The sequence below is a fragment of the Impatiens glandulifera genome, chromosome 1, assembly GCF_907164915.1.
Source record: "Impatiens glandulifera chromosome 1, dImpGla2.1, whole genome shotgun sequence".
Lineage (NCBI taxonomy): Eukaryota > Viridiplantae > Streptophyta > Magnoliopsida > Ericales > Balsaminaceae > Impatiens > Impatiens glandulifera.
Window position 1 is genome coordinate 137,563,502 of NC_061862.1, and position 17,334 is coordinate 137,580,835.

The 17,334-nt window shown below is 33.6% G+C and overlaps 1 protein-coding gene across 1 annotated transcript; it reads right to left on the minus strand.

Moving 5' to 3' along the window:
* Window positions 1-3,330: 3,330 nt before the first annotated feature.
* LOC124919879 (probable lysine-specific demethylase ELF6) lies at window positions 3,331-14,821 on the minus strand. Its single transcript, XM_047460242.1, has 8 exons — window positions 14,712-14,821; window positions 13,436-14,529; window positions 11,878-11,956; window positions 11,510-11,577; window positions 10,739-10,889; window positions 6,029-6,522; window positions 4,838-5,071; window positions 3,331-4,735 (listed from the first exon to the last, which is right to left on the minus strand). Exons 2-8 carry the CDS (start codon window positions 14,493-14,495, stop codon window positions 3,597-3,599), a joined length of 3,225 nt encoding a protein of 1,074 aa, XP_047316198.1. The 5' UTR covers window positions 14,496-14,529; window positions 14,712-14,821; the 3' UTR covers window positions 3,331-3,596.
* Between the last annotated feature and the right edge of the window lie 2,513 nt (window positions 14,822-17,334).

Consider the following 17,334-nt stretch of genomic DNA (forward strand, 5'->3'; position numbering starts at 1 on the left):
ATAGGAAACTCCTCAATTATGGTTGACGTCATCTACAAAAAAGGAATAACAGTAAGTAAAAATCATTACAATGAGGTGAATTATAGAATACGCGACTTTACAATACGCGTGAGGAACATTTCAATATGCGTAATGTATAATTCCCCTCATGCATATTGTGATGTTACTCAAACATTACTGGGGAGTTTCATGGAAATCCAATCTGACAAAAATTGCCCAGAAATTTGTTACAATGAATCTAATGGATGGGGAATTTGAGGAGTCCTATCCATTAGATCCATTGCTGTAAACTTCTAGCAATGTTTGTCAGGTTGAATTTCCATAAAACCTAGCAGAAAAACTCCTCCACATTTATGATTGACGCCATCTTAAAAAAAGAACATTGTAATAAACATGATGTGAATTATAATACGCGTGAGGGGAATCCAAAAATTATCAACTATAGTATATAACATAGTGTTCATAACAAAGCCTGGTGAATAATAACTCATGGATCCGAATACTATAGAAAATCAGGTCACTAACTAAGAATATCAACTAACTATAACAGATGTACATTAACATACACATTTGAGAATGCGATGGTTCTTCTTCAACCGCCGGAGAGTCATGGGTCTTCTTTAACCGTTGTTGGCTGCCGGCTGCTGATGTTGAACGGAGAGTCGTAGGGGTGGAAAGAGTCGTGGAGATGGGGATTAGGATTTAGAGAGAGAGAGAGAGAGAGTTTGTGGTGGCTACGTTGGAGAGTTTAGAGTTTTGTAGGGAGCGAGAGGGAGAAGGGGGAGAGTCGTGCTGATGTTGAACGAATATTAGGGTTTTTAAAGTTGTGCATTACATATTACGCGTGAGATGAATTATATTGCTTCTCATGCGTAATATGTTATAAGTACCTCATGCGTAATATATATTACGCGGCACTCAAGGGGAAAGACGGACATTTCGCAGGTCGAAAAGGTAATTTTTGCAAAGTTTATCAAGTGTGGGTTATTTTTAGAATTTGACCCATTATGAGGGTTAAAATTAGGAATGACAATGGGGCGGTTCGGAGCGGGGAATGCATTTACCATCCCCGCCCCGTATTTATTTTGGAAAAAATTTTATTATCATCCATGCCCCGTTCGGTTTCGTGGAATCCATGCAAGACACCGTTAATAAAATAATTTTATAAAAAATAAAAAATTATATATATAAACGGATTTTTTAATATAATATATTAAAATTTTATATTATTATAAAGAAATAAACTTACCACTCTTATAAAATATAATGAATAAATAAATATAATGGTGATTTAATATATATTTTATTATGTTTATAGTGTTCGGGGCAGAATCGGAGTGAGATCGGGGCGAGATCGGGGCGGGTCGATGCGTGGGACACAAATATCATCCTCGCTCCATTCCCGTTCAATTTCAAAGAAAAATCGTCCCAAACAAGACAATTCGATTTTTTGGGGCGGTTTTAAATTATCATCCTCAGTTAAAATGACATATGTCTCTCCTTCCGGGGAATTTGAGCATGTGACCCTAAAAATAGGCTGAATTGAGGGAAGTGAGGGTGACTAATTTAAATAGCGCTGGTGACCCTCTTTTTTTTAATGACAATTATACCCTTGCGTAACGCAACCGATTTTTTTTTTTCAATTTTTGTTTTTTCCGTCTCGCGATTGCGTGACGCACCTGGGGTTGTGTGACGCAACTGGGGCATTTTCGTCCAAAAAATTTCATAATTAAAATTTTTTGAAAAATAAAAAAATTAAAAATTGCGTCACGCAACCTGAGAATGTGTGACGCAATAGGGGCATTTTCGTCAGAAAAAAAATAGGGTCACCAGTGCTATTTAAATTAGTCACCCTCACCAAATGCATTTAGGCCTCTTTTTAGGGTCATTTGCTCAAATTTCCCCTCCCTCCACCTAATTTGTTATTAATCATTTGTTCACCCAATTTTATTTATAAAAAAAATATTTTTTTATCTAACCTTTTCTAACAATTGATTTATTTATGTTTATATTTTTTGAAAATTAAATAACACAGTAGGTTAAAAAGCATAAATAATTTTGAATTTTAAAAAATGATTTTTTTTTTTAACAAATATGCTTACATGTAATTTTGTACGACACCTTTATCTTCTCAAATTATAACCAGACAACAATTTCAACTTAATATAAGTGAGAATTGAACCTGTGATCTTTACTCTCCTAAAAAATATGACTATTGCCATAAAGAAGTTCATGAACAATGATTGAGTTACCATCCCTCCCAAATCATTTATAAAATGATCTTAGAGCATTCGCAGCACAAGACCTCTGCCCTCTTATTTTGTCAAATCTATATTCCACCTCAGAAGAAAGCGGGCACATATTGTACTTGGGCAAAACACTCCAATGCTTCTTCCCGTCCTCTTATCTAAATAATTTAAAGGTGTTTTAAATAAATAACTAATTTATACTATTATAACTAATATTCCTATATTATAGGAAAATTTAAGAATTTAAACTTTAAAACGTGTTAATATAATTAATAGAAAAATATATTAATTTATTTGAAATATATATTTATTAATTAAATATATATATATATAATTAATATTAAATAAATTGAAATATAAAATATTTTTATAATTTAAAATATATTATAATATTAAAAACATTATAAGAATAAATTTGAGAATATATAACTAATATTCCTATATTATAGGAAAATTTAAGAATATATAACTAATATTTTTATATTATAATAAAATATAAAATATTTTTATAATTTAAAATATATTATAATATTATTATAATTTAATATATAATTAATATTATTATAATTGAATATATAATTAATATTCCTATTTTATAGTAAAATTTTAGAATATATATTTATTTAATGTTATTATAATATTATTTAAAAATAGTAGAAAAAAATATTATAATTAAATATATAACTAATATTCCTATATTGTATAATATATTATATTATATAATCTGAACCTCTTTTTCCTTTTATCTACAATGCAAAAAATGAAAAAAACTAATGACCTGCCCTTTTCACACTGTCCGATGCGGGCACAGGTCATGCGTTGAAGATGCTCTTACAGTCATAGACAATAGTGCAAATTGGCTGAGATGCTCTTACAGTCATAGACAATAATGCAAATTGGCTGCTTTCAAGAAGCCACTTTTCTTTTTCATACTTCACTATTCTTACACAACTACAAGGATCAATGCCCAATTAGTTGCAAGAACCTCAGCAATCAAATAGTCCCCAAATTGGAGTTTACTATGTTAATTTACCCTTTACTGAAAAATGCCCTTCAAAAGTTTTAAAGGGAAAGAAATCTAAAAAAAGGTGTTCAGAAAAAAAGAAAACCGAAAAAGAGGTTCCGGGTCCTAACCATCCAACCAGACAAAGACTTAACAAGAATACTTTTCTCCTTATCCTACTACAAGAAGGGTAAGTCTACCCCTAACAATTAACATGAACCAGAAAAGAAACCCTAAAATCAAATACACAGTTTTGGTGCTAACTTTCCACCCTAGATGAATACTCTACATGAACTATAAACATCATGAGAACAAGCACCTAATCAAGGTAAAAACATCTTTAATTAATGAACATAATGTCCATTCTTCCTTCTATGCCTGCTAAAATCCGATATATATCTGAAGGTAAGCCCACACCCTTCAACTATACACTTATACGGACGCTCACCAGTATGAACTCGTAAATGCTCTGTCCTAGCCCAAGCCCATTTGAAAGTCATTTTGCAACCCTTCCATGGGCATTTGAGTGGCCTATCATTTTCATGCACCCGCTGATGATTAACTGTGTTTTTATGACAGCTGAATTTCTTTTTGCAACCTTTGTATACACAAATATTGTCTTTATGCATTACAAGTTCCTCCTTCGTCTTGAAACTCATTCTACACCCTTCCAGATCACACCTATTGTTATTACTATCACCACAAGCCCTCTTTGTCCTTTTTGCAGGGGTTTGTTTATTATCATTATCATCATTGTCGTTATTAATTGTTTCCTTCTTTGCCCTCGGCCTCAGACCTTCACATGGACTCCTGATAAAGAAATCACATCTCTCGTCAATTCGCATTTCTATCTCTTTCTTTCTTCTAGGATCCATTGAAGGAGATTCATCAGTTGGAGCTATCACATTTTCAGTGTTCTGGTCTGTGTTACTAATTGTTGCATCATTCTGTTTCACCACTGTGATCAGGTTCTTCACATTTTTGCTTCTCCGTGAATACTGTATAAGTTTCTTACCATCATCTGATTTTGCAACAATATTTTTTTCAGAAGCTTCATTGGCCAAACAGGTCGTTTCCATCTGATTTCCAACATCTAGAAGAATGTCATTGCTTGTTTTAGACATGACTGGATGATTTAGGTGACTTCGGTTTGATCGGGACTTTCTAGATGGCCATTTGAGGTTGAAATCTATTGAATTGGAGTTTCTTTGACCAAACAACGCATCCAACTTCAACACATTTTTTACTTGCTTAGATGAAGAAGAATCTTTTCTCTTATTGACCACATAGTATTGCAAATTAATACCAAGGCTACATGTCCAATCTTCTTCTTCAACATTAGCCATTTGTTCACCATTCATCGCAAGATCGATTAAGTTTAATTCATCCTTGGATGCATTATCAAACCGAACCTCACTATAATCAAATGGCGTACCAGTTTCCTCAGCAATGACCACAGCATGCGCCTTCATCTTTTGGAAGTCTACGCAGATAGAGATGCAGCAAATTTAATTGGTTAAAAGGAAATAATCTGATTAAATACAAGGACGGAAATACCCCATTACAGGCATTTTTCAAATCTTACCTGAGTGACAAGTGACTAGGATATTTGTTCCACCTTTCGAATGCAACAGCTCCTGAACTTGTACAGCATGCTCCAAGCATAAGAAACGTGGTCTGAAAAATCTACTACAAGTGTTCCATTTCTTCTTATAATTTGATCCAGAAGAAATGCCACTGTCCTCCTTTGAATCAACCAATAATGAACTTCTAGAAGTTTTGGCAGAATTTTCAGCCTTTAGAGGATTTGCCACTTTGTCTGCACAACATTGTAAAGAAACATAGACTTCTAATACATTGTTTTGTGCATATGACTAGAATTTTAAACAAGTCTGGGAAAAGAAAACAATGATAAGAGATGTAAAAGCTTGAAACTGTAGCACCTCCTTTAACCATTAGTGGGAATGTTGGGATATATTAGTAAATAGTATAAGGGTAATACTATAATTAGAAGAGGAAGGAGTTTAGTATAAACAACCGCATTTGGAAATACATGTGTAGCTGGGTTTAGATCTGTCTGACAAACAGAGAAATAACTTATGGATTTGGATCTAGATACGTTTGATATGAAAAGTGGCTGGAAGTGATACAATTGCAGATATATCGTGAAACAAAAATTTAGATTCTGCATGTTGATACGTTTGGTATGAAAATGTGGTTGGATGCAGTTACATATTTTTGTCGTGTCAAATATTCAACTTACTAATAAACTCCTAAATATTTTTTCAAAAGCCATATAAACCTTCACATTAGTACATGTTAGTTAATAATGTAAATGTAGCTCTTGTTAATATCATGTTGAAGAAAAGGTCAAAGTGTACAAAGGTAGGTTAGGACATACTTTATGGGAAAATTCCCAAATTAGTTGATCTATTGGATAAATTCTTCACTATTTATTCATTATCCAGCAACACAATCTCCAAATTACCCTCATCCACTTTGAGCAATAAAAAATTCTCATTAATCTGAATATCAATCAACATCATTATAATCATTACTCACTTTTTTCTCTTGCTCACTCTTTTACTTTTACAGCCAATTCGACTTAAAACTCCTAAATATGTCAGTTACAACTTATGACCATAAGTGACACCAATAACAACCAGCCATTAATTTCTCTTTTTTTATGTTTCAAAGGAAAGAAATATCGATCATGATAATAAAGTTGCATTCATTGGTGTAAAAAATACTTCAGAGAAACAAATATAGATCATACCTGATTCATCACGATTCTCTAGTTTTGATATTCCCAGCTCTTCCAACAGTTTCTTTGATGTTATCTCCGATGGTTGGATCATACACATAAATGGAAACCCAAGAACGCCACAGCCTGTACATGCTAATGGACCAGAATCAACTTGAAAATCACCCGACAGATCACCATCGTATGCACACAGTTCATCAAGATTTTGCATGCATAAGTTCATCTCAGTAAGCAAATCACCATCAGCATGGATATTGTCTGAGGGAAGAGTTGATCCGTCGCTAATACTGTTCTCCACAGTTTCCCTTTTCAGGGATGGCAGCAAATCAGCACACCATAATACAACATGATGGGAGGAATCCTTCCCAAGAAGGGCATTAAGCAAGTTATTTTCACTCATTATGTCATCCAGAAAAGCTCTCTTCACCAGTAGCTCTCTTTCATCTTTTAGACGATCTTTCAAACGGGATCTCCGCCCCCATGGTACTAATAAGGATGTCGGAACTCTGTCATGAAAACAATTCCACAATAGTATTCAGTAACTAAACACATACAACTCTTCAAAGAAATTATGGCAAGGTTAAACAGATCCAAAGATGGGATACAACAACATAGACAGTCCAGATTAATCATCTAGAAGAATAGTTGTTATAGAAAATTATTAAATAAGTTCCTTATCTGTCAATGCAGTATACATCAGTGGTTGAGTGTGCTTCCTAAGAAAAAAGTCCCTTCTCTTTTAGATATGTTGTAGATTACACTCGGCAGTTATGCCAACTTACTAATTGTTACGTGTATCAGATCTAGGGTTTACAGATAAATAATACGAAGAAACAAGAAAATATGTATGAGAATTGAATAGCCTAAGCCATAGATGAGAAACAGTTTTTTGTCTTTCAACAATAACTATCATAAACCATAACTATTCTCTGTTTATAATAAAACAATAATAAGCCAACCAACTACTAATGGGCTAAGCTCGGCCCATATCAGGCATATTCACCTCTGTATCCGTTACATTACTCTCGTCAAGACTTCTTCGACCTCAAAGAAGTGGAATGGCACCGTTACATTACTCCCCCCATCAAGACTTCTTCGACCTCGAAGAAGTGGAATGGCATCATAGTAGTCCACCAAGTCTGACTCTCCATTTGTTCCATTTGAAAATCTCAAATGTCAACCATGAAGTGTAATACCAGTTGTGCAAATATCTCATTTAGAGATCCACCACACTTCCGTAGTCCCTATGTTTCTTCTTTTATGTATGTCATCCCTACTCTTGCAACCCGTACCAATATGTAAGCTCAATCTTTTAGTGTGCAGCCCAATAAGATAGTTAATCTATTTTCTTAGAGTCCATCGGACACCTCCACCAACCTTTTAACCTAGTTTCTAAGAGACAAAAGAGTCTTGGGCCGCCAATTAACCTAGTTTCTAAGAGACAAAAGAGTCTTGCACCGCCCTTTAAATTGAGCAGTCCAATATATTTTCCTTCATTTCAAGTGAGCAACTCCCCTCTTCTTCTTTGTTTCTTCATGTATTCTTGCTTTTTTTCTTGCCCTGTTTCTTCTATTCCTTGCAACTTAATAACTTTATTGATTGAAATAAAGCCACAAAAAACTAACATTGCTGGTCAAAGTTGCTTTGTCACTCTTTTCGGCCAGTCAAGCATAACTAGCAACATAGGATTGGACTCTCCCTATTCTTTTTTCTTTTGAAGTTGAGCACATCATACAACTTCCAATCTATTGGATGAAGATAATGGATCTAATAAATAGACTATTATTCTCATTTGCTTTATGACTAAACCGAAAGTTTTTTTGATGTTGTCTTCTAGTAATATCAATTTCATCTTGTGATGATGCTTAACTTGGAAGATATCCATACGGAGATATTCATCTTTTTTTAAAAATGTCAACTTTTTATTGAAGTCGAGAGTGAAACGCAAGAAACGTTCCAAAATAATTTGCAGAAAAGAGAAGAACCAAAAATAAACAAAGATAGATTCCGATAAGCTCGAGATAGACCCATCCTGTGCACCTCCCCTTCTTTTTGATTGATGCAAAAGTTTGAAAAAGAAAACATTTAATCCTACCGGCCCCAAAACTCTTTCCTTGAAAATTTCTCATATTTCGTTCTTTCTATAATATCCACCACATAATAAGTGGAATGCACTTCCATTCATTGCTTATAACCCCTCTCGAGCATCTCGAGATCCATTGCTCCCAAAAGTCTCTAATTAGGAGGCATGGCCCATTAGTGATTGATAACATTCTGAAGAAGGACCCAAATGTTAGATGCCATGGGACAATGATGGAGGATATGATTGGCCGTTTCTTCGGCTGTACAGATATTGCATCTTTTAGCCAGGGAAAAACCTTTTCCTTTAAGCTTGTCGAGAGTAAGAATACCTCCGTGAATAGCCTCCCATGCAAACAAAGAAATTTTGGTGGGAATCTTTGGTTTCTAAAGCTCCTTCCAAGGATAGTGCTCATCAATTCCCCTGGGGATAGAGGCGTCATAAATGTAACTAGACTGAAATTTAGGAAGGCGAAAGTGTCCCTGGACTCCGTAGAGATTGTGGTATTGATAAGGAGCGAAATAAACGTCGACAGCTTTGCAGCATCAGCAATGGAGAGCCTGTGGTTGAAAGTGGGTGACCAAACGATCTGTCCACTGATGAACCTCAACAAATTGTGGCCCCCCTTCTTGTTAGAAGCTTCATAGAAATCGGATAAAACAACAGAAATGGCGGAAGGGTTCCGCCAGGATGCCACGGGTCAGTCCAGAAGAGAATCATTTTGCTGTTTCTAACAGAGAAGTGAAGGAGGGGTTGGAGGGATCCCCACAGATTTGCAATGTGACCCCAAATGCTACAATCGCTGTTAACTCTGTTGGCTAAAGGGATCCATTCGAAGTCCCTAATACCGTAGTTGGATGAGATTGCTTTAGCCCATAAACTATTATCATATGGAGACATTCATACGGATATGATAGACTTCTTCAATAACTTTTTGTAACACTTGAGTCGAATAAGGGGGTTTGGAGGGAATTCTTCTATCACGTGCTTCCTTCGTCCCCTTCTCACCAAATATCGAATAGGTTCAAGTCCTATATTCCAAAAGCATGGCTCTAACCCAGCCATACATTGATGATACTTTCCTACCTTGCTCATTATCGTCATTTCTTTCCATATCGACATCATTTCTTTCCATATCGACGTCAGTTTGATTATCATCCCTTGAATAACCATTTTTTTTTAGATATTGTAATGTTGAAACTGAAACTTTGAGAAATAATACTCTTTACTTCCAAAAAGGGCAAGTGCAGCGAGATCGAATGAATATTTGGTACTCGACTAAATCTACCTTCTACTATTCTTGATTTCAGTTTATCAAAACTTAGATTTAGCGGTTTGGACAATGAAAGCTGAGAAAGTACAATGTTTAGTATAGAACCTTTTATGAGATCCATTAAGTTCATCTTCGTCTCATCTGGAACTTCTTTCGACAACGGTGAAACCGCCTCATATGGAACTTCTTCCGGTATCCGGTAATGCTGCAACCGGAACTTCTTCATTGTTGACAACTTTGTTTGCTTTGTTCATTACTTCATCGAAAACAGGTATTTAACCATCTCTTTTGCCAACATCTTTTGTATCAACCTTCAAATGTGAAGCTGATTGACATGCTTCCTTTTCCTCTTCTAGGAGCAAATTTTTCGGCCAGTATCTATTTGGAGCAAATCTGGAAGAGAATCCATTCCGCTTATCCTATTTCCTAACATCTACATCATAACTGTCATTTAGTCCTGCATCCACCATCTCTTGTTCCTAGCATCCACCATCTCAGTTTGTGCGGCATTGTTAAGGCATTAATAGCCAACTTAATTGAATCAAACTCTGAATCCATAATAATCAGTCAATAATGAAGAACGATCCCTAGAACAAACAATCAGCAATTATCAACAGTCTAAATTTCTATGCTCGGATTTCCACAATCAGAGGCTCGTAGCTCTGATACCAATGTAACAGATATAGGGTTTACAGAGAAATAATACAAAAAAACAAGAGAATGTAGATGAGAATTGAATAGTGTAAGCCAGAGATGAGAAAGTCTTTTATCTTTCAACATTAAACATCTGCTATCATAGACCCTAACTATTACACTATTTATAATAAAGCTATAATAAACAAAAACTAACTACTAATGGGCTAAGCTCGGCCCATTACATCATGCCTATTCACCTTTGAATCTGTTACATTATGCATGTAAGAAATTACTCAATGATATTGTAGAATTTTGTTTCTCTCATAATTTAATGTGGTGCTTGGCTTCCCCTAGGCACCAACCTAATATCCCTCAATTGGGACTCCCTTGCATTTAATTTTTGTGCTTGCTTCCTATGTATTTTCAGCTTAAATATGCCCCCTTTTTCATTCTCTTTCATAATCCATCTCCAATAACTTTTCAGTTTTGCTAACTCACTAAGTTGTTATGCATAGAGGAAATTACTGTATGTTATAAATAGTGCTAGTTAGGCCATCAGAATGAATAATTCAATCTTGGCTCTCAACTTGTTACTCTCTAATTCTATCATCTCTCTATCTTTTCTAGTTTTATCCCATTTTCATGCCATAAACCCCCTTCAAGTCATTTGAGGCACTTGACTGATAAGATTCACACCACTAATGATCCAAAGAAAAATAGCTCAGATGATCACCTAGAAACGAACGACATTGTCAAAAGGTACAACAGTTGCTGATGTGAAAGCATAGGAAGAAAATTCATAGCAGCTCTCCGCACTGCAGCCTCCTTTGCCAAATTGAGCCACTTTGGAGTTCCAAAATTTGCAGCTTCTCCACAATTAAAACCTATTTGGGAAACAAAACAAATGAGACATGGAATAAATCTACCTTCATCAACAAGTAGAGGGAATAAAGACACAATTGAACCAACATCCCATGCAGATCAATAACTAAAAGTAACTGCAACAGAAAAAAAAAGTTTTCCAACTGATTAATCAGAAGCAAAATCAATGTGAAGAACCTTGTCACAATGGATCATCATCTTAGACCAATGGTCCAAACATGGTCAAATCAATAGTCAAAATGATTTCAGAAGTGATATCTAAATCATTATCTTAGTAGATCTCATCATTAACTGGTGTATTAATCTTCTTTTCATAATTGATTTTAATTTTAAGCTAGTACAATTTTGATTTCTTCCTCTACATTTCCGTCTGTATATATATATTTTTACGTAGAAAACAAAATTAAGATTTTTGTTTAAAGATTATCAGCAAGGATGTAGAGGTCATGTAATCCTAATCCTTGAGTTTTAAGCGTTTCAAGGAAAAATTTCAATCATACATGGTCAGATATATTAATGTTGGGTTTGGGTGTTACCTCATTTAAAAGAAAGGCTACATATCATTCTCATGAAAAAGTGCAATTATATTAATGTTGTAGGATGAAATAAAAAGTGTTACTACCATGGCTGAAGCCAATGTGATAAGCCCTTGGAAATGTCACAACAAACTCCCCAGGATATTGTACCAGCCTGAAAAATGAAATAATTCCATCAGATGTGGCAAAAGAGGAGCATTAGATGCATCAATCAGTCCTCGCTATAGAGGTTAATACATGATAGTAATATCCCCATTTGGAAACACTTTTTGTGTAAGATAAATCCATATTTGGAAACAAGACTTAGTCACACACCGATTCAGATTTTTTTGGTGTATTTGGATCCAGATCATCCAGAAATGGAAAGAAACATGAAGTGTTTCCAAATATTCCATAACCGAATCCAAAAACAGGGAAAAAGATGGAAGTGCAAAAGATGAAGGCAGTGTTGTACCTGCAACATGGAATGCCAGATGCAACAACAACTTCAGGAGATAAAACAGTAGTCTTTTCGCCCAAGTGCAACAGAGCAGCTGGAAATTAGAAAAGCACCTGGGTTACAAAAATGACACATTTATGTAAAATGCAAACCAATATATAAATGGTCATGAAACCGAATTTTATTTGAGTCTCGAAAAAAATCCAGAACCATCTCTCTCTCTCCTTAAATTCCATTAATCCACTTTGCATATAGCAGGTCCAACTATATGTTGGCACTGTTCACCAACATTGAAGATAAGAAGTTATGATTGTTCGTTCAACAGAGCATCCTAAGTTTCACCATAACGTGAAAATGTATCTATATTGAATGAATCAACCTTCGTAACATTAAATTGAACTTCACGAGCATGATAATTCATACATAAAGAGCAGCATCAACAATGTGTCTTTTGCAATCCAAATATGAACACACAAAACATCATGCCCTCCATTTAAGAATGGAACCAACTCTTCTCAAGATAATTCAGTTTGGTAAAAGAAGTTAAAAAGAAGGCCTTGTTGAGACCCTCCGCCATAATGATTTAAGATGACAATTATCCAAGTAAAACAGAGTTATTAATGTGGGAAGAGACCATGCAAAAACAAACAAATTAGAAATGAGAAAACAAAAGGAGTTGTATTCTATTTATAAGAAATTTTTCATGTCCTAAAACTGTCAATATAACTTACCTGAACTACATACCAATAAACATCAAAGCCCTTTGCAGAACAAGGATCTTTCATTCAAATCCTTAAACCAAGGGCTCTTGTTTCCTAATATACTTTTCTCATGGTATTTAACCACTGGTTTTCTGGATCATCAAATTTAATTTATTCATATATGAGTATAGAATAAAATTGTCTATATATGATTGCTTCACAGAAACATGTTTAAATCAGCTAAGTGGATCAACTTAACTCATTGAATCCACTCCACTCCGTTTTTTGGAGAAGACAACTTATAAAAAGATGATAAGAAATTGCTTCCTTTAGTCATAACAAGTGACACTGTTGTTCATTTTGTATCGCCAATCAAAAGTAATGAAGATGTTAGCAATATGTATGATACACAAACGAACTACTCTCAAGTAGAAACATAAACTAGTGGATGAATGATTCCCAATTGAAGCATTTGTCAACTCTTACTGTTTTAACATGCAAAGGCACAAATAATACCGTGCAGCGATACAAAAAAAATGAAAATATGCTCAAATTCAAATCCAGATTTAATATTCAAACCTTCTCCTGTGATAAATTCAACTAACATGAATTTCCCAATGATATATTTTATTTAATATATTCGGGTGGCATCTCAGTAGATACACTGAAAGCACATTCAGCTATGAAAAACAGTTGAATCTCGATCCATATTGGAAAAAGGGGATAAAATATGCTAAATAAGAGAAACAGCATATTTAAAACAATCCAGAGATGCTTCCATTTTTATAAAAAAGAGATACAATTTTCTTATATACTTGTAAAGGAATAAACTATAAAGTACTATAACAATACTCAAATAATGGCTTACATACTTAATTGGTCTATATTCCCTCCATATGCTTTGGTGCGAATGACTTCCTCGAAAGCAAGTGCATAATCTGCTGGCACAGCATACCATGTTTTTGGAGATCCAGTGTGGAGAAAATTTAAGCTATGTAGTTCATGATCTTCAACATGCCAAGCAAACCAACTGAACAGCATGCCAATATAAACCATGGGTGAAGTAACACCAGGAATGTCATCAGGCATGAAACGAGTAAGTGAACCATGAGACCTTGCAATCACTTGTAAATTCCAGGGACTGTTTGAAAGCTTACAACCAGAAGCTTCCGGTAGCACTTCTGGTATCAGAATTGGTGAGCTACCCGTTATCTGATCTGATGTGTCCTGCTCAAGAATGGTATCTGCTTTGTAATTATTGGTGTCTATTCCATGTGTACTGTCCTTGAAGATCTTCCTTCTCCTTCTCCTCCTCCTTTGGAAAAACTTAAATGATCCATCAGGATCTCCAAATCCAGAGCCAGGAACATCATTAGCATAGTCTATGTATATAGGTTTCTCTAAAGTTGCATTCCAGAACTTCACCTCTGCAACCAATGGAGAAACTTCCTTGGAAGTACCCATTTGGCTCTTAGCAAAAGCTTTTGATTTGGATTCAAATTGGTCCAGTGTATAAACTTCCCCACTTTGCCATACTTGCTTGTGAGCCAAAAATTGAGGCTGAATAGTTCCTCCCTTAAGAACTCTACTATCTTGCCCCAGCTCTTGTTGCCTTGTAGTAAACACTGCCCTGTTTTCTCCTTCATTTGTATTAGTTACAGAATCCGATTTCATAGAAGATTGCAATCTAGTCAAATTAACATCAGGACCCAATTCCGGAGACTTTGAAAGTGACTTGTTTAAGTTAGCAATGACATACTTCCTTGAAGGTCTTGGGAATGGTGGAATGATTTTGCATATACCAAAGGCACTAGCTTCTTTCTCAATTTTTGATATATAAGCAATTGGGTCTGCGAATTCAGTGTCCGTTGGGTGAAATTCCGGTGCTACAGGCAACCCTTTAAGCCAGTCCGGTATTTTCACTCCCTTCATAGTAATTAGAACTCAATACCATAAAACGAATCTCCTACAATTCAAACCAAATCTCTAGAATTATACAGGATCATTAAACAAAGACGTGAAAGACTAGAATTTCAGATAAGGTCAGGCAATTGCCAAAACAAAACCCTAGTTTGAGAAAAAAAGAAAACTCAAGGAATTAAAATTCAAATGCACGAAGGAAAAATAGGACCTATGAGCAGTGAATACCTGTAACTCCAATCGATGGCAGTTGGTTGTTCCAAAAGGACCAGTTCAGAGAGAGAGAGAGAGAGAGAAAGAGAAGAAATTTTGTGTCTAGGTTATCAGCGACATTCCGATCAGCGCAACGTAGTATATCTTTCAGTTATTTCTCTAACGTACGCTGACAAGATTGCAAGTTGAAATTGCCAGCCGTCAATAACCGTACAGTCTTATTCCAGATTTGATATTTAATTTATTATAAAGATTAATATTACCTAAATATCTTTAAACTTTTTTAATATTTTCCTTTTTCATATTTAAATATATTATTTAATAACTTTTCATAAATAGTAAAATGTTTAAATGTGTGAAAACATGTATAAACAATTATAATAAAGAACTTTTAAGATTATAGAAATATGTTAATAAAGTTTTACAATATGTATATACTCTATCCAAAAAAAAACTATGTTTGTAGTTAGGGACAATGTATTACATTGGGTTTAAGTATTTTAAATTTGTATGTAATTAATTTTTTTTAAATTTATAATAAAATAATAGGAATGGGTTTGATATTGATTTTTTTTTTTTTTTACTCAATCTGATAATTTTTTTCACATAGAACTCGTTTAAGAAATAAAAAAAATAGATATTTTTCTACTTTTGTCAAAAAAAGGATTATTTGGAAAAAAAATCAGATAAAATTCAAATTAAGAATTGTTTGACAAAATTAGAAAAAAATCTAATTTTTTAATTTTTATTACATTAATAACCGTATAGATTCTATCTCTAAATGAAATAATTTAATTTATATTAAAATAAAATTTAAAATATAATAAAAATTATGCATAGGTTAATATTAACTTTTATTAATATAAAAATTAATATTAATTTAAATTAGATTTATTTATAAATTAATTAATAATTTTTTATTTAAATATATTTAATTTTATTTTCTAGTATAATTATTTATTTATTTAAATTATTTAAAATTCAAATGATATATTAAATAATATGGTATGTTATAACTGTGTTTTAACTTTTATTTAATGTATTAATATAATTTTTTAAAATGAAATTATTTTATAATTTAATTTATATTAAAATAAATATTAAATTATAATAAAATAAATATTATATATATATATATTAATATTAACTTTTATTAATATAAAATAAAATATTTAAGTTGAGAGTAATTTTAGTATTTAATTTGATAAATGATTTATTAGATAGTTGATTTGATTGTTGATTTTTAAAATAAAATTTTGGTTTTATTCCGATAAACAAAGATCAAACAAGTCCTTAATCTATCTCATCACACCTTTTATTTATCAAAATATTTTTTATTTAATATTTTTTCTCTCATATTTCTTTCTCATTTATTTAGAAGTTAATTGTCATTAAACTTTAAAAACAAATTTTAATAAATTATAAACAATTTTTTACCCAAGACGAGATGTAGATCATCTATGGAAGAAAAAATTGAAGCAATTGAACGCAGCAAAACTTGGGAGTTGAATGACCTTGAAAAAGCTCGGCCAATTGGAGTAAAATAAGTGTACAAAAATAAGATGAATGATAAGTGTAACCCCCAGGAATTGCTCCCCGCAGCTTAACACATGTTTGGACGATGCATGACAATACGGAAAATATCGCGAGGAGGCTCGAGACTCGATGTGTTTCAACATTGGTTTGCGTGTCAAGCGTCTTTTAAAAGAAAATATTATTTTAAAAGATTTTAAAACTAATACTTGGGAGCTTAGGAAATTAATTATATAAAATATTTATTTTTGTTCAAATTTTAATAATTTGGGGTCCAAATAACAATTTAACCAAAACACGGTTTAAATTAATCAAACATAACTAATTTAAAAGATTATTTATTTGAAAATTAAAGTCATCGTATGATTTTAAGAAAATCATTAAAATATATGTGTATAAACGTATTTTAAGGGTTCGTATTCTTGGTTACGCTCGGAAAAGAGTTTCCGTGCTATGTCCTTTGCGCCCGTCAAAGGACGGTCTTAAATTTAAAATAAACAAATTCTGGCTATTATAAGATTTATTTTTTTATTAGTAGTTCAGGGGTCCTAAACAATGATAAGTTTAGATTGCGCAAATAATTGTACAAAATTATTTATAAAGGCTTTGCGTTGATATAATACTGAGTAAAACCCGTAAAAATATCAAAAAAGTGTTAGAATTTAAAAATAAATCTCAAATAGGGCCTTAACCAAAATATTTGTTTAGGAAGTATTCTAAAAATATTTAAATATCATTTTTTGACCTTTCGAGATTATTGAAAATGGATTGGGGTTCCAAAATTACAAAAATAATTTTGGATTTTGAAAAGTGGAACCAAATGGGCTTAAGGACCAGTGTCATAGGGTTTGGGTTCAGTTTTAGTGATCTGGACTCGGAAGGGCTCAGTCTAGACCGAGGATGTTTGGACCAAGGCTCGAGAGCATGGGTCAAGGGACCGAAAGGCTCGGTCCTGGGTTCGAGAGGCTCAGTCTCGAACTCAGACTGCTCGAATCAAGGGACCGAAGGGCTCAGTCCTAGGGTTCAAGAGGCTTGGTCCTAAACTCAAGTTCTTCGGTCCTATGTTTGGGAGGCTCGATCCCAGATCTAGATTTTTCGGTCGTGG